This window comes from Brachyistius frenatus, unplaced genomic scaffold, assembly GCF_029030835.1.
Source record: "Brachyistius frenatus isolate BFR_SWC_R1_liver_20210118 unplaced genomic scaffold, ASM2903083v1 Contig_63, whole genome shotgun sequence".
Lineage (NCBI taxonomy): Eukaryota > Metazoa > Chordata > Actinopteri > Embiotocidae > Brachyistius > Brachyistius frenatus.
The window spans coordinates 124,518-144,955 of NW_027210662.1; the positions used below are offsets into that span (position 1 = coordinate 124,518).

A 20,438-nucleotide genomic window follows, 5' to 3' on the forward strand; every position below is an offset into this window, starting at 1 on the left:
GGAGTCTGCGTCACAGCCAATCCACCAATCAAGTGACGCCGATGTGACTGTTTGGCCTCCAGTTTGTTTACACCTCAACGAGCCGAGACAGACCGCCCGCTGACTTCACCGCTCCGTCGACATCTACCTCCTCCCCGCCGATGTTTTACGTGAAAACCGCGTCAGCCCCAACGCGGGCATGGACGGGCATTCTCGTGAAACGGTTACTCTTCACCCGAAGACTCCGGTCCACGGTCACCCCCACCTCGGCCACCCGGCCGCAGCAGGAGGACGATGTCAGGACAAGCGCCCCGGCGCGGTCGCAGCGTCCCGGACAGTCTGGGAGAGAGGACGGCCCCGGCAGCAGCCCCGGCACCGCCGCTGATGAGATCTCCGTGGACTTTGAGCAGACCCGGGAGGCTTACAAGAGCAAGGACTCATTAGAGCTGCTCAGGAGTTTGGTGGTTTTCAAACTTTGTTCCTCCGACTTCCTGGTGGATCAGAACAAAGAGGTAACGAGGCGCCAGTTTACCGTGCAGACATTTGAAAATGAAGTCTGTTTGTTAGTGTCAATCAAACTGACTTTATATTGACGGGTTATTAAAGGTCAGCGTAATTGTTGAGTTCTTGGTGACGTAGCAAGGACCAAGGTGTCCGGTGTGAGCCAGGCGCGAGACGCCAGATGATATGACGCTCATGTATTAAGGTATTCTATAATTAGCCTACTAGATGGCTCTAATACAATGATGGACATATTTGGCATTTAGGCTGTTCACCATGTGTGTTATATACAGGTAGGTTGCGCCCATCTGTGACAGCGACACGGTGTGTTCAAGGTAAACACAACTTCAGACTCCTGCATGTCAGGTTTGAGCCACAGACTTTGATGTAAAAACAGAACATTGTGTTCATGTTTATGGTTTAAATCCACAGGCTTAAAGTTTGCACCCCAGGCTCCGACTGAACAGACTACTCTCAAATTGCAACCTGTTCCTCCAAGTCGGCTTGCGAACCTCCCTGCTGTTCATGTTGTGGAACCTCAGTTATAAATATAATGTCATTTTTACAGTCGTGAGATGCCAATACGTACCATGTAAATGCATAGGGAGCAAGACACACTTCCCATTGATAAAAAGCTCTTTCTTGGAGCCCCATGTTGTGATGCATGGGGGTACAGTGCTTTAATAGACTTCCACAGCATGGCAGTCTCATTCTTTCCGTATTCATCACGTCCTCACATAATCAATGGGATCGATGTTTGGCTGTGGTTGTGAAAGCAAGTGGTGACACCAAATGTAAAGTAGTAATCTAATCTGACATTACTCTGATTTTTCAGTGGAGCTGCAATGGTTCGTTCTTTGTACCTTTTTTTTGTTGTTTTAGCTTGGGGGTGAGAACATGCTTTAAGTGCCTTCGCTTATGAGAGAGCAGCTTTCTGCTTTTGGTCTTTTTTACATAGTCTGTCAGGTCCTTCATCAGACATTATGTTCCACATGATGTCGATTCAGCACCAAATAGATTGGAATTAGTAAACAGAATTATATATCTGTCGATAATCATAAACTGTTTATAATGTCATCTTTCTTTCTGCTTAGATAATGGATCTCGGTAAGAAGATCATGGGCCAGAGAGCTTTTGACCAGTTCATGAAGATGACATTTTATGGCCAGTTTGTGGCTGGTGAGGACCACCGGACCATCAGACCGCTGATCCAAAAGAATCAGGCCTTCGGCGTCGGCTCTGTCCTGGACTACAGTGTCGAGGAAGACATCAGTCAGGAGGAAGCAGAGCAGAAGGAGATGGAGTATGAAAGTTGCAGTATTACCTAATATTTGATTCGATTTTAAACACAAAAAAGATATTTGATACTGTAATTGTCAATGTAGTTCAAATCAAAGGCAAGCTGAATCATGAGTGTACTTATCTATATCAAATTACAAATATTAAAAGCATAAACAAATGGTACTTTCCTCTTTAGTCTTTAGAACATGATTTGAAGGCCTAATCTTGACCCTCCACTCCGGATTGGCTGGCTGGAGAAATATTCTCACTTGTCGGGAATCCTGTCACATGGGCAGCACAAGGCAGGAGCTATCTGATCTGGGATCACATGTAAACTGGGACGACAGCACTAACCTTATGCAAGCAGTCTCCCATGGCAGCAGCAGCACTGCTACGTCAGTTGCAGCTCTGGGCATTCATGCATTACGAGTAATTCGGACATCTCATAGTACCATTTTTTAATTATTTTTTTTTTAAAGTGGACATTTTGACTCATTTAGGAGAAGACTCAATTGACTGGTGTAGGTGTAGTGAATATACAAGGCAGTTAGGCAGCATATTAAGATGCAATGGTTAAGTCTGGTGACGTAAAGTGACAACTGATTGCAGCTGATTGGTTCCAGACGGATTGTCATCTATTATTGTTTTATCGTGCTATCACAGTCTGTAAGGTGATAAAACTCCCAGTCAGGGCCTTTGCCACCTCCCTTCTTGTACTCTAACTCTGTATGTTTTTTTGTTTTTTTTTATACCCTATCACCAGTAACAAGATGTCACGGTGCAGCTTTGATATACTTTGTCTTGTGGTTGTCTGCTTGGAAACATCAAACAAGGTATCAAATCTGAGCCTGGAAAGGTTTTGTTAGCCAAGCGTACCCCTTCAAATTGTACGGCTGCAGGACAAGGCACATTAAGCCAGCTTGATCTGACACGGCAGGGTTTGACAAGCTCTCCAGTGATCTGTCAAGATAGCAACAACAACATTTGTCAGTTTCTTGCACTGGAAAGAAAGATGTAAGGAACAGAGACAAACCCTGGTTTGATGTAGAGACCAGGATCTTTAAAATATCAGACTTCAGATGCATCGGCCATCTAGTATAACAAACAAAAGTCCTTGACTTTACTGTTTAGATTTGATTACTCCTTTTGAAGGCCGATAATGGTGTATTTTGTGAGAAAGCCAGTGTTTTGTGGCAGTACACAACATGACTAATAATCAGAGCCCCCATCAATATTTCTTTTCTGGGACTGTAACACAGAAAACATCTGAAATTAGACACCAAAGCCACTATAACAAAGGAGGTTATTAACCCCGGCCGTTCAAAGCTATTTAAATAGCTGAAATTAGTTTCTATTTTTGAGGCCTGCAACTAATGGTTATTTTCATTGTTGAATAGACCCTTTTTTTTTTTTTTTAAATTAATTCATTATTTATTTAGTATATGCCAACAATGACAAAAAAAAACAGTGACAATATTTCCGCTCCAGTATTTTAACAATTAAAAATGAGTGTGCAGAAATCAGATCAAAGCAAAGGCCTTAAATGAATAAACAAAATGTGATTAAAACAGTTTCAGTTAGTGTCAGATGGATTCCAATGCAGTGTGATCCAAATTTCTACAGTTAAGCAGAGTGCCTGTCAAAAGCATGCAGCCTTAAAAGAAGCAAGCTGCCTTTAGTTTTCCTGGTTTTGAATCCTGCTGATGTCTGTGAAGTCCGGCATGCTCACTGTTTAGTCATCTGTTTGGTTACATGAGCTCCCCGGTGCCTTGTACTGACGGGGGGAATAGGTCAAGTGTGGAGTGATGCTACAACTTCTTCCCTCTCCGGAGGGTCGGCAGCAGACAACGGGACAGTTCAGCATATACGGGGTCACTAAACACAAAATCAGCCTGCGGCGTGCCTCTGTCACAAGGCCGGAATGTTTACAGAAAAAGTGGCACTTCCCAAACTGAACTCTGATGCAACTTCCGTTGCTGGTGTCGCCCACGTGAAGCGCATACTAACTTCATCCTTTCTGTGTTCTTTCTGTTGTAGCTCCTCCGTATCCGCTGCAGAGAAAGAGCGCATAGGTAAAGCTGCCTTGTTTTGTTCTCATTTGTGGACACAGTGTATGATGCAATTAGCGGTAATGTGCATGCTAATTTGTTTTCACCCTCAGGTGAGGACCAAAGACAGAGAAAATATGATGCTCGCGAACAGTTTGGCGACCGTCACGGGGGCGTGACTGGAGCCCGTTCGTATTTCTACGCCGACGAGGCCAAATGTGACCAGCATATGGAAACCTTTTTGAAATGCATCAAAGCATCCGGTATGTAAACAGAAGTTACGCTAAATCAACTACAAATACAACTTGACATTATGTTGGTTTTGCACTTTGTAACTCTGTTAGATCATATAATGGTCCTACATATTTCAAATAGTGTCATCCTGAAACCCTCAACATCTCCAGTTCTGTAATCTACTGCTTATTACATGTAGCACACACTTTAGTTTCTTTGTTTTAGAAATGACTTTCATTTTCATATCTTTGTCTTCACATGTTTTGATTTTTATATGTTATAAAACCTGAACAAAATATGTCTAACTTGTAGGTGGGAGTTCAACAGACGGTTTTTCTGCCATTAAAATGACTGCACTTGGTCGACCTCCGTTTCTGGTAGGCACTAAGGGATGATTAAAAGGTCAGTGTACCAATTTAGCGGACACTCTTGCAGCAGGGGTGTCGTAGACTGAGATCATGCTTTTCTTTTATTATTTGAAAGCTCCAGTTCTCAGAGGTCCTGGTGAAATGGCGTCGATTTTTCACATTCCTGGCATCACAGCAGGGGGAGGATGGCATGGAGGCCTTAGAGCAGAGGCTGGAGCTCACCCAACTGCAGGTAGTGTGTTTTTTTTATTCTTCCACTTTGGTCCTGGTGATGTTTAATTATAGCAGTCTCTACCAAACATTAATGTTACAGCCCATCTGTGCTCTCACATGACATACACAGTATGAGGGCACTGCTACAGAAAGTGCAGTGCAGTACTCTTACTCTCTATGTCTTTATAGGAATTCTTGACCAAACTGGGTGCAAAAGGTGATTTCTATGGCTGGTTTACTGGAAGAAAAGAGGAGTCTTCAGGGTAAGCAAGAGCTACTGACTACTGAAATAGACATGACATCTCTCTGTGTGCTGCATGCAGAGAAAATATTTTTGTACATGTGATGCAATCTGGAGAATTTATTTGATACAAATTTATAAGAAAAAAATATAATTTTGTCCAAATATATTGCAATGTTTTTTGCATTGGTAATCCTTAACATCATTATTTAGTCACATTACATCACTAAAGAATGACTATTATTTTTTCAATATGTAAAAGGAAAGACAAATGTTATCATAATACTCTTTATTTATGCATTTTCATAATTTATTTCACACAGCATTGAATAATATTGTGTCGAAAGACAAATTATTTGTTTGTAAACACTGCTTACTGCTTTCACTGCTTTTCCATAAATACAATGAAAACGCAGAAGGAATAAAGTCAGCACGTTCCTTAGTTTTAAACATCATCTTTAACAATGTGCTTAGCTGTAGTGACTAAAGTAAAACAACAAAATAACCCACTTACCTCTTATATTTCAGTCATCCCAACAGTCAACCTTTCCCTCCTCTTCCTTGACAGATCCATTGACGTGCTTGACTGGAACAGCCTAATAGATGACAGAACAAAGATATCGGATCTGCTTGTTGTCCCAAATGTAGAGGTCAGCAACTCGGAGCACTGAAAGACAGAGAAATTCACTGGAAAGACAATACATGAAATACAATGCAGTGAAAATAATATACCGGAATGTGTTTGGATGTAATTTATACTTCAACTCTGCAGATAATAATTGACTCACCGTTTGCTATTCCAGATTCCAGACTGTCATGTTCCATGTGCGATGCTGTTCTGTTCTGGTCTCTGCATGGCTTCATACCCCACTGGGAGCATTTTAAAAAGTCATTTGTTCTCCCGATTTGGTTGACTTCCTTAATGTTTTTCTTTTTCCTTTATTTTTATGCTTCTTGTTTGGGAAAGCAGGCTACTGCGTTTATTGTTGTTATTTCCCACCGTGTGCTGAAGCCCGCAGACAAAGTTACAGTTTGCTGTGTTTTAGTTTGCATCTAGTTTTTTCGTAGCTGCTTCACACAGAACGCCTGTTCGCAGCAGGAAAACACGTTCTTTTGTCGTACTCGAAAGACCTGGGAGTAGACATTGATAGTGATGAGATGTAAAATCGGGACTCTGCACCGGGTGTTTTATTGTGAAAATTAAGCGGAATCTCCCTGATCTTCCTGTGTCTGACCTCCTGCCCACAGCTTGACGTGGCTTCTGTCAAAAATACACTCAGCGCGTATCTTTAGCTTCTGGGACACCGCTGACATGCGCCACAGCGTGTCTGGTGGAATCACAACCATTGTCTAGAATGCCAGCGATCATCTCCGGTTGCCGTGTTGGAGACGGATTGGGACGCAGCTTGTTCCTTTAATGTTTCCCTCTTATGTGAACAAGCTCGTGATCCATTCATTTGAAAGCCATTTCAGAAGCAACTGCTAGTAACGGAAATAATAAAGTCGAACAAAAGATAAATAAATCTGATTAAATTATAATTCAGTACTAATCGGTTCCTCTCTGTCAGGTTGCCGTAGTCCAAATTAAGGGTTTTGTTCAGTTTTGCCGAAACCACACCTTGAACCGGAGTCAGTGGTGTATCAGTAGCAGGTCTATAAACAGTTCTTTATGTATTTTTCTTCAGCCGCCAACCTTTCATGATGGGATTTGATTTTTTTGGGGGTTATAGCAAGTGTCTGGTAAATTTTAAGTGAACTGTCTGTTTTAAAACTAAGAGAACTGGGATTCCAAGTGTGAAATACTCTGCTCCGGGTTAAAAAGAGCTCGAGGTTAATTGCGTCGCTACAGAATCAGGGCAAGTTGGCGTCTACATATCTCTAGATATTGAACTCAGGACAGTTGATGGGTCGGGAAAGTACGAAGCACTAATAGGTGTCGTGCTGTGTGATATCTGCTTCATTAGCACTTCACAGTGCACTCTCGCCTGGTTTGTTTTCCCAGCTTGGTGAGCTGGAGCCTCTGCTGAAGAAGTTCACTGTCGAGGAGCAGGAACAAATGAAGAGGATGTTACAGCGCATGGACATCTTGGCCAAGGTAATCTCACATCAGATTTCAAGACTGATCACTGCACACAAACATACACACTGACGAAAGGTGAAAGGTCAAACTCTCTTGTTTGTAATGCTTATACAATACACGTACATTTACTAATACGAAAAGATCTTTGTCAGTCAGGACAAATGTGTTGGCAGCTACTGTATTCCACAGCTGCTGCGCCGCCAACCTCTTTAATTATGAGCACGATAACAAATCAAAGGTATTTCTATTTCAAAATAAAAGTCACAATGTCAATAATCACTGATCACATTTGTTTAGTTAAAACAAGTTGCATTGATTAAACTATCAAGACTATTATTAATGAAGCTATAGAATAATAAGTGGGTATAGCGATATTTCACCAAATTAATGAGATCTTTAATGTCCCAGCATGCTCTGCAGAATGGCGTTCGCTTGATGGTGGATGCAGAGCAGACCTACTTGCAGCCGGCTATCAGCAGACTTACGCTGGAGATGCAGAGGATCTATAACAGAGAGAAGCCTGTCATTTTCAACACCTACCAATGCTACCTAAAGGTCAGGGGTCAGGACCCACAGGGGAAAAACTCCAAAGTGATCAGACCTGTAAATGATAAATATTCACAGAGACAACAGTTTTAGTTGTTATGATAAAAAAAAAAAAAAAAAAAAACGTCCTGTGACAAGTGTGAATTCCGATGTGTAAATGGATTTCAGTCAGGCGAGTTGAGGATGAAACAGCATCATGACCAAGAAGAGAAAATAATGTTGGTGGGAAATATTCTTCAAACTCTCTGCTGTGACATCCTTTTTACAACATTACTATTATTATCATGTTCAAAGTATATTGGCTCTAAAACGTATATCATTCATCCTGTTGGATAAAATATAACTACACAGATTATAGTGTGTCACACGTTGTCACAATTAGTTGATGTGTGTAATGATACTTTTCTGCTTTGCTGCTGACATTGCTATTACCACAATCAGGCCAGCTCATAAGAATATGCTGTTTATTCTTCATGAGTGTGTTTTTTTTAATTTATGCAGAAACAGATTTATAAAATTATATCTGCTAATCCTGGTTGTGGAAGTGACACAGGGACCTACCTACTAATGTTTTTACAGAGTCCCCCCCACCCCCACCCCCACCCTCACCACCCCCATAGTCTCTTCAGGTCTGTTTGATTTAGTAAGTAAGAATAGAAATCCAATACTCTGTTCAGTAGCATTTTTAAGCCTTAAGGCTGCCAAGTGTTGAAAACATTTAATCATGATTCATCACAAATTCATTTCACTTTTTAAACTGTTGAAATTGCTCCCCACGAAAACGTTTTAAGTGCAATGAGGTTATTTTAAGAAGAGCGGAAACAATATGCTTCATACAAATCTACTAAACAGGTTTAGGTAACTGGAACAGGAGAAAACTGAGGGAGTTTTATTTACTCACTCATATTTACTCATATGCTGTGTAGTATCAAACATAAAACACAAAACTGATCTACAAGACATGCAGTCTCGGCATCTGTATATTGCTTCATAAATCTCACTCAAAAACTTCTCAGAAGAAGAAATATAATTTTGTAAACTGTAGGTTGGCCTTTTAGAGTACTTTGAATAATCCCCAACACTACCACTGTCATGTGTGGGTAGTTGGTGTCAGTGATAATGTCAGCTGGATGTACTCCAGTGATAACTAAAGTCAACCTTTCAGTAATTACTTATAGCCTTAGTTTTGCCAAGCGAGCTGTCTGGCAAATTGTTGAAATGGAACCTTGTGATTAGGAGGCCGTTCTCCATCATTCACTGATTCAGAGCGACTTCTAATCTCTTTCATTGGAAGGTTAGAGCGGCATTCAATTTGCAGCTAGAACTGCAGGTCCTTCATGAGGTCAAATAGAACATGCATTAAGAGCACTATATATTTTCAAATGCATCCAAGTGTGATTGTATTAATTCTGTATCATCACTGTAACTTTGACAACCCTAATAACATTGTTGCATGATTGGTATATGAACTTGGGGGACTTGATTTCGAGGAATCGTTGCTCCTCGTCTTTTGTTCTGCAGGAGGCCTATGACAACGTGACTATGGACGTAGAGCTGTCTCGACGTGAGGGTTGGCATTTTGCTGCAAAGCTGGTGCGCGGAGCCTACATGTATCAGGAGCGAGACAGGGCCGAATACATTGGATATGAGGACCCAATTAACCCTGACTATGAGTCAACCAACAGGATGTACCACAGGTAAGAGCTGAGGCGTGTTATTTTGTTTTTTTAACAAATCTTGATCTTCACAGAGAAGCTGTCCTCTATTTCTTTTCTGTCGCTTTTTCTAATGAATAGAATTGGTAGAATTACATGTTTTACACTCTAGACACCGCAGGAAAACACGTCCTTTGAATCTCAGGATTACAGAATTGAATTGGCCACCTTGCAGGCACAAATGTGCTGCGATTGGACGGCAACGTGAAGTGGTCTTTATTTGGAGTGTGTTGATTTAACAACTTGTGTCAGCAACCTGTTGAGTTGTCCCTTTGGAAGTTAGAGAATACCAGCCAGCTCCAGGGTTACTGTGTTGTAAAAATGTTCTGACATTCGTAGATTAAGGCGAGTTCAAAGAAACCAACAGATGGAGCTGTTGTTTTGCACAGGGAGAAGAAAGGCCAATCGAAAGTGATCGATACGATTTTCAATACAGGACAAACAAAGCTCAGCTGATTTGACTTGACGTTTGCTGGGTTGTGCATCGTGAATGAATCCGCCAGGGTCAGACTGTCAACACCGAGTCGTATTGCGACGTTCTGAGGCGTCTGAGGGAAAACATTGAGTGTAAATGACCTGAACTGTGGCGCGATGGCACTTTGGGTTCTCCGGCTTGACAATGCTCACTCACAGTGTGACGCAACAGCACCATCTCCACTCCCGACACATTTTCGGGATTTGGCTCGCGGCGATTTGATGTGCACTCCGCTTAAGTTTCCAGTTCATGGTGAAGTTACAAATGTGCTCGTACCGGTGAACGCATGTAACGGAGGTGCTGATGTTGATCAAGCGATATAACTTTAAATACTCACTCGGTGCTCCAGGCACATTACTCTGCTGCCACTCATTCCCGCATTAGAGAACAGTCTGAACTTTTTGATCAAGCCTCTTTATAGTGAAACGTTGAGTAGAAAGCGTGTTTTATAATTCCCTCCTTTAAAGACAAAAGGTCACAGCACTGTTGGGATGATAGCACAGCTAAATTGCCTCCCTTGTGTGTGTTTTTGTGTATCTTTGTGGAAGGTGCTTGGACTACATACTGGATGAGATTGCCCTTCACAGAAACGCCAATGTAATGGTGGCTTCCCATAATGAGGACACGGTGAAACACACCTTGCGGAGGTAAGATTTAACGTTTACCCAAACACACTGTTAAAAAAACAAAACAGTTAAAGTTATCTTTTATACAACTTTGCATCAGTCCTGACTAATTTGATCTTGTATGTCTCTCTCTCTCTCTCTCTCTCTCTCTCTCTCTCTCTCTCTCTCTCTCTCTCTCTCTCTCTCTCTCTCTCTCTCTCTCTCTCTCTCTCTCTCTCTCTCTCTCTCTCTCTCATTCAGAATGAATGAGCTCGGTCTCTTTCCCACAGAGAACAAGGTATACTTCGGTCAACTCCTGGGCATGTGTGATCAAATCAGCTTCCCACTCGGTGAGAAACACACACTCACACACACTGTTATGCAACCATACAATGACAAGGCACCGATCTTCCGCGCCCTACATAAGGATGATTTGACAGTTGATGTCTGCCTCTGCAGAATCTGTACTCATCGTCCTCCCCTGTAGCTTTGAGTTACACACAGTTACCCCACAGACCATACACGAGCTGCAAGCCGTGCACATGTCGAAGACGGTCGCAGCCCGTAAAGTGACATATGAACTGAGACACCTCGGTATTGACCAGCTGTCTTAACGAAGCGCCGCTGCTGGCTCTCACCACTTTGTCTGCCAGTCAAAGACAGACGTGGTGGCAGAGAATTGTCTGTCATTGTGAGGCTCAAAGCTGAAATGGCCTTCACCGGTCTTGATGTAAACAGACACACACGTGTGTCTTTGCTGCTCTCTCTCGGGATAGAGCAGTCGATGCCGTGTCTTTAATCTGAAAACAATACAGAAATTGCTCAATAAGATAAAGCGGACTGGAGCTGAGACCTTTATTATTTGTCTCTCACTTACTGCACCAAATGTGCCATATTTATTTGATATGTTTTGAGATGCTGTTGCTATGGATGTTTTTGTCAGGATGTTGTTTTGTATCATGTTTTGATGTTTTGCTCATAATTGCGGCTCAGTTCAAACAATATGTATTTCAGCGGATTGGAAGAGTAAGCCCTGGCAAAATAGTATCATATGTGATATCTGATTAGCAGATAACAGCGGCTCTTCAAGTTGAACTGCAGCAAACTGAGGACGTCTGTGCAAATTCTGCCGTCTGGCCCGATTGGAGGGATTGTAGTAATCAGTCCGAGAGGGAAGCCAATTGAGACGTTTGTCCAAAATAACCTGTAAAAACTATGTTCTCCCAAAATAGTAACTGAAAATGCAACATCACCTTTTTTTTCTCAATATCTCTGATAATACTAGTACATGAATAATGAAATAGTCTTATTTATGTGTTTTCTTTCGTTGTCTCCCATAAACTGCGTGTCCAGGCCAGGCCGGCTTCCCCGTCTATAAGTACGTCCCCTACGGGCCGGTGAATGAGGTGATGCCCTACCTGTCTCGGAGAGCCCAGGAGAACCGAGGCTTCATGAAGGGTGCCCAGAAGGAGAGGGAGCTGCTGTGGAAGGAGCTGAAACGCAGACTTGCCTCCGGGGAGCTTCTCTACAGACCAGTGTACTGAAACCACAGCGAACAAAGCATGTTGACGTGTTGAGGTGTATCTTTTTAATCTTCTCCAGTTGACGGCTGTCTGTTCTGCCTCTTGTTTGCTTTGACCATGTCCTGGACTTTTCTTGCGAATGGACTGTTTCATCTCGTCACTCTCTTCGTCTGATTTTGTTTCTCTATTACTCGCTGCTACCCGCCATCAACCCATCCATGCACTGCCTGTGTTCTCTCTGTTTCTTTCCTCGTCCGCCACTGCATCCATAAGCATTCCTCATTTTGTCCTCCCGTTGTCCACAGAGTTCTGGTATCCATCAAGTAGGCATCTTTACTGCTCCAAAAGGACTCCCTAAAATGTCAACAGGACTGGGCTGGGCTGGGCGTCCTCTTTTTATTGGCCTATTTATCTTGGAGAGGGACAGCAATAATAAAAATAGCATGGATGATTTAAATGGTAGCAAAGGAAACATTCAATATTTTGTGGGTTTTTTTTGTCTCTTGTCTTGTCTCGGTTCAGACATCTGTCCACGACAGGATGGCGTGTCAGTGTCATGTTTTGCCTCGCCTCGGCGTGAAAAGTACATGTGACCGGGGCCAAATGAGGTTGACATGTGACGGAGATCATTTGGCAAAGTACAAAGGACTTTTACCCAAAGCACCGGGGTCCAAGTCCGTGAGAAGATGATGTGGATTTCTTTAAAGAAATCTTCAGTTTTGGTGCCTAACCATGTGTTTTTATTCTAAACCGCATACTTTTTCAGTCTGACTCGGTCTGCTGCGGTCGACTGACATGCTATGGTGTAATATTGGTTTTTTTTTTGGTTTTTTTGGAAGTTGTATTTCCAGTTTCAAAACAATGCCTGTTTATGAATCGATGAGAGATTTTAAATGTCTTCCCACAACACATCCCTCCTCTTCTCCGAGTGGAAAGCTTTTGTTATTGTTGTTCCCAGAAGAAACTATATTCTTGGTCAGTGAGGTGTTACAAGTGAAAACACAGCGTTCAATACTCAACGAGTGAGTCTGCTTTTAATAGAGAGGCCTGAGAGCCTGCCAGGTTGTTTTTTTGTGACATAGATAATATGCAAGGGAATAACAGGGAATTTAAAGGGTTGCACTCTGCTCTTGTTGTGTTTTGATGGGTTAACACTCTGTGTGGAAGCGGGTGTTTCTATTTGTTTTACATGTCTCACTGTATGCACCTGTGAAATTACTCAATAAACAAATATGCGCTGTATAATCAGCAAAAGCATACAGAATTATTTACACAAGCAGGACTGGACGGTATTGAGAGAAATATTGTAGCTGTGAGTTGTTTGCACAGCTCGGGTTGTTTGGGGTTTTAATTTGGTGACATGTTCTGCCTGGTTATTGATACACAATTAGTATTAGAGTCAGAGGATAACCAAGCTTCATGATAATTATGGCCTTGTCATTTTGCGAGAGCAGTCAGTGCTCTGTAGACCATCATTTAATTACCCATGATGCTACGCTCAAGACAGATCACAGAAATTGGATGCATTAATCATTACTCAGAAGAAACTTTAGTGGCTGTTAAGTTTTACTGAGGCAAAGCGCCACAGAGCTGTCACTGCTGCTGCTGTATTCTATCGGTTTAATTAAGAATCAAGTCTCCCTGTGATGTAAGAGGTGCCTTTGGGTATACATTTGCCAACGAATCTCGTCTTGCGGGGCGGGGAACTTTCTCTGGTTAGCTTCAGTTGATTTAGAGGACGCATTATAGTGTGAAAAATTCCACACAAGCTCCAAGTCAGTGAAAAACCAGCACGACCTCTGCGTATTATTACCCACACTTCTCCCTACATTAAAGCACACAGGAATGTAATAAAGTTAGCACAGGGTAATTTACTTTACATAATGAGTGTTGACATTGTATTATGCAAGATATGATGGGGGGGTGTGGGGGGGCATACATAACCGATTTCTTTGGTCTTCTCTGGCATTTGGTTCCACGCGGCCTGGCGTCTTGGATTGTTTGTTTGGCGGTGCCCTTGCCTTTGTTCCTTCAATGGGAGCGCACAGCAGTCCTCTGCTTTTCAAAGCACAGCTACATATGCTGTGACAGACCCTGATTTGAATACTTACAGAGCATTATTTTTTTCAGGAAGAGGACTTTGAAAGGATTTTTTTTTTCTTTTTTGCTGCTGCACAATGGATGCGTCAGCTCACTGCTGCTTTCCAGCCATCACTTAAGCTGTGATCAGAGTTTGTGTGCCCATAGATGAACTGACAGGAAGGAGAATTATGTATTTTTTATCTTTTCACAGCAAACGAGAGATTACTGGCTCACAGTGCACAAAACTGAAAACTGGGACCATGCACATTCAGTTCAACATTTGTGATCACATCCTCAGTGAGGAGATGGTGGTCAAAGTTTCGGTCTAGGAGAACTGAAGCTCGTGTTCAGGGATACTCTTTGATGGAGTAATATTTTAGTGGTTATTCTCTGGGTGTTGAGGGGCTTTGTTGTCATATTAGTATTTCCCATCATGCCTTAGTTATTTCTTCCTTTTGAGAATAAAGCAACCAAATTAAATCTAAGTGATGGGAAGAAATTATATTTACTTTTGTTAAAAAATGCTGTTTTGGAACATGTCAGTGAATACCTACAGTATATACCTATCACAGTTACACTTAGTCATTATTTAGCTTAAAACTTGTAACACAAGCTAAGTATTCATGCAGTGTTTTTGATGCACATGCTGCATAAAATGACGTTGCATATATTTGTTAAATTTAGATGTGTGCCACGTTATTTTGTAGTCATTTCTATCTAAACCTTTTACAGTGTAATGCAATTTTAACTCCATAAGTGTCAAATAATACACACTTTCAAGTGTTGACTGTTAACACTGAAAGAGAAAACAACTCCAGGTAAAAGTTGTATTTTACTCTCCATGGGACTAGCGTTTAACTCCCAATTGAGTGCAGGTTAACTCCTGAGAAGGGTTAAAAGATCAACTCCAAGAAAAGAGTTACTTATACGCTACTTAAGAGTGTATTCGTTGGTGTCACATGTACACTCAAATAAAGTTTATTTGAACTCAGAGCATTTATTTCAAAGACTAGAATTTGCTGTGATGGAATTATTTAGTCAAATACAGTAGAGGGCTGATTTATAAAACCATCTGCTTTTAAACATTTAAACAGATAACCAGTGTCAGATCAATGTACTCACTTCTGACTGTGGTAGCAGCAGCAGCAGCAGCAGCAGCACTCCTTCACAAGCTGCCTGCTGACTGACCTTTGGCTGCTGTTCCACTCTCACCACAACAGGAAAATCCAGTTTGCTGTTTCTGCAGTTACCGTTAGTTACGAGGAGTATTGAAGGGGGAGCTCGGAGGTTCAACAGTAGACAGTATTTCCTGACATTGCACTATAATCACAGGATCATTTCTACATGGACAGTCACAATGACAAGCACAGGACAACTCAGCATCGGTGAAAATGCTGCATGACATCTTGTCAATATTTTACTACAACATCTGTGGCTAACTTGGCTCAAATGTCTAAGAAGGAGGAAGGTTTATTAACTTTCTGCAAGACGCTGACATTTCCCAGTAAAATAATTGGCAACACGTAACAAGAAGGTGAACATAAAAGTGATTACGGAAGAACAACTCATGACAAACCAAAAACTTGAATTAACAAACAGTCCTTCAATAAGAGGTAACACTAAATAGTAAATATTCAATAGTCAACATACAGTTAGAAATAGTTTTGGAAAATATGCATATTTATTTTGTTGGCGAAAGTTAGATGAGGCAGTTGATACCACTCTCATGTCTGTATGATAAATATGAAGCTATAAAACGTCCATAACCACAATGAAAACAAAAATAAACCAAACAAATAAGAAAGGCAATATTTTTACTTTCCAGTCACTGACCTGAAGTAAGCCAACCCGCTGCTGGTAAAATCTTGATATAAAACCTTTGAAAATATTTCTTTGGTGACGTTTTATATGAAATCAGACCACTGGAAAATAACAAAAGATTTTTGATTAACAAAAAAACCAAAAACATGTATTGATTAAATGTAAAGTAGGGTCACTCAATGAATGGAACTACATTGCAGACCAGGCAGGACCATTCAGTCACTCCATCCAGCCCAGTATCATAGCAAAGTACACCCGCCAGTCCACTAGAGGGTAGTGTGTTTGTGTGACGCTTAACGTCACTGAAGACAAGTGCTGTGTTCAAAATGTACCACTATTTGAGAATGGCACGTTGGACACTTTACACCCTTAGAACAATTATGGCTACGCAGAGGAAAGTGAAGGGCAACTAACCAAGCGGCAGCCAACCGCGACGCCACCCACTGGTTTGTTAACTGCTGTTCTGAAACTCAAGTTTGGTATTTTGGCAGCTGCCATCATCTGCAGCTTTCTCAGGCAACGCAATTTGAACATTTTTTTAGGTCAGTGGTCACTCCCTTTCCTCTGTGTAGTCAGGATGGCGACCGTTGAGTGTGGAAGGTGTCCAGCGTTTCATATTCAACTTTTGGACCATTTTAAGAACGCCATCCGGTTGCTGAACTGCTTGTTTCCATACTTGTCACAGTGAACGCACGTATGCACTTAAAATAGTGAGTGTTAGTACGTAAGTATGCCATTTGGAACACAGCATATGATTTTGATGGCTCACCATGCAAAGCCGTGGCACACTGCCCTCTAGCACACTGGCTTATGTATTGCATGCTTTGGTATGTGCTATGATACTGGGTTCCATTTCCTGCATTACTTTCTCCCCCTGTTTGCTTGCAAAATTGTTAGTCTTTGTAGCTTCTAGCCACCATCCACATTGCCATTGCCTAGCAACTTGCATTTTTACACTTAACCACTTGAATGCCAAGCATGCGGTGCACACAACTTCCAGGGAACCACAAGCTCACGTGTGCTATTTCACGGCTGCACAAGTTATTTGTTGCACATATTCTTGGGGTGTTAAATACATATATGTATATCTTTAACATTATTTGTTCATGAATAGTGTTTTCAATCTCTTGTTTGTCAGCGTTTCTCATACACATGAAGAATGGTGCCACTGAGTAGAGATGAGCTTTTCTTTACGGATGGTACTTCGGGCTTTATAACTTGTAAGTGATTGATATGTGAAGATGATGTCATATAACAAAATATTTAACAAAGCTCCTGTGATCCAGAATTACTATGAGTGGGTATGGAAAAAATGGTGCAGGGATGGATTGGCTGATCACGAGCCAGTGGAAATCAGCTTAGATGAAGAGCTACTTTCCAGCCTGGCATACATTTAAACATCATGGTGGACAACATTGGGTTTCAGCAGGGTTTTATTTGACTGTGAACATGTCCAGCTGCGTCTGTACTGCTCATCTACATAATGTAATACTATGGCAGGCTCGCCTCACATCACCACCTGGAAGTCAAGCCATGTTCATGTTCGCAGCTATTTCCCAGTGGACAGTAACCACATACAAACTGTTTGCTTTGTCAGTCTGTGTCAGGTAAATTAGCAATTGTTAGTTCTGCTTAAAACATGGAGCCATGGGTGGTGAAATAGTTGGTTCAGCTGACACAGCTGCTGAATTGTGCATTTTATCTGGTGCTTGTCCTTTTGCTTTTGGCTTTGTTGTGGCATTTTTCCATTACTTTGCCTTTTATTATGGTGAAAAATGAAAAGAATGGGTGCTGATCATCTCAGCCACTTAGGGACAAATGTGATGAATCATTGAGCTAAGTTGACCTCAGCGCCCAGACCCAGTTCTGTGCTGAACGAATCCCCCTGGCTACAGCAAGCTCGGATGTGAACCATTGAGTAAACAAATGAGTCGTAAACACAACAGATGGGTATGACTAATCTCATCGGCCCATAGAGTGGCAGCATGGAGCGCAAATGATCAAAAGAGCAGGAAAGAAGGGAGAGATGGAAAGTTTGTGTTTTCTGTCCTGCGCGCTGTCACGTTTGCGTGACAGAAAACACTTTTATTTCACACACCAAAGCGTCACGCCGTGCCACCGCTATCGGTGCCATCACTGTGCTGTCAAACAGAAATCACTGAAATCGTCTGCCAAATCTCCTGAGTGGATTGTTGTGTTGCGGCACGTTTTGGCATTTATCACAGTTTTTGTGACAAGGAGGGCTGAAAAGATGCAAATAACATATCACACGCCTCAACCCTCCCTGAAATTATTTTTTTTTCTTTCACTCAGTCTGTCATCGCTGACTGGTTTGTGTTTCTCGTAATCTCATTCGGAGGCGAGTAAAACTGTCCAGGAAGAATTAAAAACACAAATGCCGTGACAGCAGCCTCACAATTCTCTACCTTAATGTCGCCAATTAAGGGGGATGACTTCTTCGAGTCTTCCGTTTCTCCTTTACGCCTCCACCTAAACCTTTTGTTCTGTGCCAATGAATGGCGCCCATATATTATAGATCATTAAACCACTTTCGTCTCCTCTCTTTGAGATGCCTGCTGCTTTCCCTTTGAAAGTGACTAGAATAGTTGGAACGCAAATGAGCCACGATTGAATAAAAAAACAAAACAAGATGGGAGGCTTCCCTGTGTGTGCGTTGAACAGGGAAACTGCTTAGAAAATACCACCTGTGCCCAAAAGGAGCAGAGCAAGTGATCCGTCACTGCCGCTGGCCACGCAGCCTCACCCCAAGACCTCAAAGGCCGCGATTTCTCACCTTTTCCTGCTTTTAACACAAACAGATGGATGCATAACCACATGCAAACATACAGAAAACAGTGTGGTACCAAACACACACTCACACAATTAGTGTACTGCCGGGGTAGACTCACACAAGCACACCTGCAGCCACACACTCTTCCTCCCATCAGTTCCCATATCTATCAGTGAGGGGTGAGAGATGATTTGGAGCGGCTCAATGTTTTGATCATTAGTTTGGACTCATGGAGTGCAGCAGCAGTGAAAAATGAGACTGCTATCTCATGGCCACCTGTTCTTTTAATAAGAAAAAGAACAATACCAAATCACAGGATGGATTGGACCTGACGCCTGAGGGGAGGGACATGTTGTTTGTGTGTTGTGTGTGTGTGTGTGTGTGTGTGTGTGTGTGTGTGTGTGTGTGTGTGTGTGTGTGTGTGTGTGTGTGTGTGTGTGTGTGTGTGTGTGTGTGTGTGTGTGTGTGTGTGTGTGTGCCTGTGCCCCTGGTTGAGAGTTTATTTGTGGGTGCACGCATCTGAATTCAATCCTGCATATATGTGATGACCACAGTGAAGGTGGGAAAACGCAACCAGATAAATCTTTATGGACTAAACACTGATCACACAGGTGATGCTGTATGTTAGCAGTGTGGAAGTTTCTATTTCCTCCCCAGATCTTTCCTTGTGGTGACAATTGTTTTGATAATTAAATTGTGTTCTAACATCCTTTCTTGGCGTTCTTACTATCTTCCATATCAATGATACTGAAAATTCAAATATTATTTCTCTATATGCCAGTTATGTATTACTTGATGCAACCTGTTGTGTTGCAAGAGCTGCAAGCTATGCTCTCGGAGAAATGACTGTGTAAGCACTATCATTAAAACAAATAGGTTTCGAATGTCGTCAGCAGAAAACACAATGTGGGTTTGTTCAAATACTTAAAATGACATTTTCTTGGCAGGTGAAGTGTGATGTTTATTTATTCTCTAAATTGCTCAGCCTTAATACATCAAATAGAGAGATGACAGGAATTTAATTTCCTGTATCAAATTGTGTTAAAGCTCTTTCTTTAAATTACATTAGAATAAAACTGGCACTTCATTCTAAAACCAACACACTGTATGCATACATGCGTGAGCATTTGTCCATTTGCCTGCATGTACGCCTGTGGCTTTTTGTTCGCTTCTTTGCATGTGTGTTACTGCAGGATAGAAAGCAGCACGTTAGGCGAACACAGCATGATGCTTCTTGGTATGGGGATCCAATTGTCATGCCAGAACAGTAGGAGGAACATTTACGCGACCAGTGATGCTCAGATAAAAGCAGAGAGAGAGAGAGAAGAGCCGCTGTGCAGGTTTTCTTGCTGCGCTGCAGTGAGCAGACAAGCAGCGATCGACCTGATTGGTGTTTGGATTTGTTGGCGATAATATTGAGGTGCTTTTGTAAGGGCAGCAGAGTTAAACCAAAGTAAGCCGTGTTTAACTGAACCGGATGGGTCTGACAGGTTTCCAAAATGTGCCTATATGTACAACGTACTTCCTTTATATAGTTATTTTTTTTTATCTCTACAAATGCTTTCTTCAGACATACTAAGAGAATATATTTTCTCATCAGTTTCTTTGTGTTTTTTAAGACATGATGGCAGAAATTTTACGTATGACAGGTGACTTAACACCTGAAAAATCTGCATGACACCACCAGAAAAAAAAGGGACAATATTCATTCATTTGGGTAAAATTACTCTTTAATATGGTGGTTCTTCACCTTTATACCCTTAAAGGGAATAAAGCCATATCAGCTCTTTCAGTTCAGACAGACAACTCACGTTTGTAATGTTTACTACAGCTGAGAACAGAGTTTGGCATCTCATCGCTCCCCGCAGATGTGACTGTGTAGCGACATTGGAGTCTGGTGAGCCTACAGGTGTATGTTGGGGTGGTGGACGGGCT

The 20,438-nt window shown here is 41.9% G+C and overlaps 1 protein-coding gene across 1 annotated transcript; it reads left to right on the plus strand.

Moving 5' to 3' along the window:
- The first annotated feature begins 55 nt into the window (after positions 1-55).
- Positions 56-18,862, plus strand: prodhb (proline dehydrogenase (oxidase) 1b). The gene is made up of 14 exons (XM_069706467.1): positions 56-491; positions 1,575-1,783; positions 3,799-3,833; positions 3,923-4,072; positions 4,356-4,420; positions 4,527-4,643; positions 4,814-4,887; positions 5,434-5,515; positions 6,868-6,960; positions 7,354-7,500; positions 9,013-9,188; positions 10,230-10,328; positions 10,548-10,636; positions 11,640-18,862. Exons 1-14 carry the CDS (start codon positions 141-143, stop codon positions 11,828-11,830), a joined length of 1,878 nt encoding a protein of 625 aa, XP_069562568.1. The 5' UTR covers positions 56-140; the 3' UTR covers positions 11,831-18,862.
- Positions 18,863-20,438: the final 1,576 nt, after the last annotated feature.

Bases quoted from the DNA above. Each gene is read 5' to 3' on its own strand.
- prodhb (XM_069706467.1), top strand. From the start codon at position 141: ATGTTTTACGTGAAAACCGCGTCAGCCCCAACGCGGGCATGGACGGGC. The intron at 3,834-3,922 runs GTAAAGCTGCCT...TTTCACCCTCAG, and splicing joins TGCAGAGAAAGAGCGCATAG to GTGAGGACCAAAGACAGAGA. The intron at 4,888-5,433 runs GTAAGCAAGAGC...CTTCCTTGACAG, and splicing joins AGAAAAGAGGAGTCTTCAGG to ATCCATTGACGTGCTTGACT.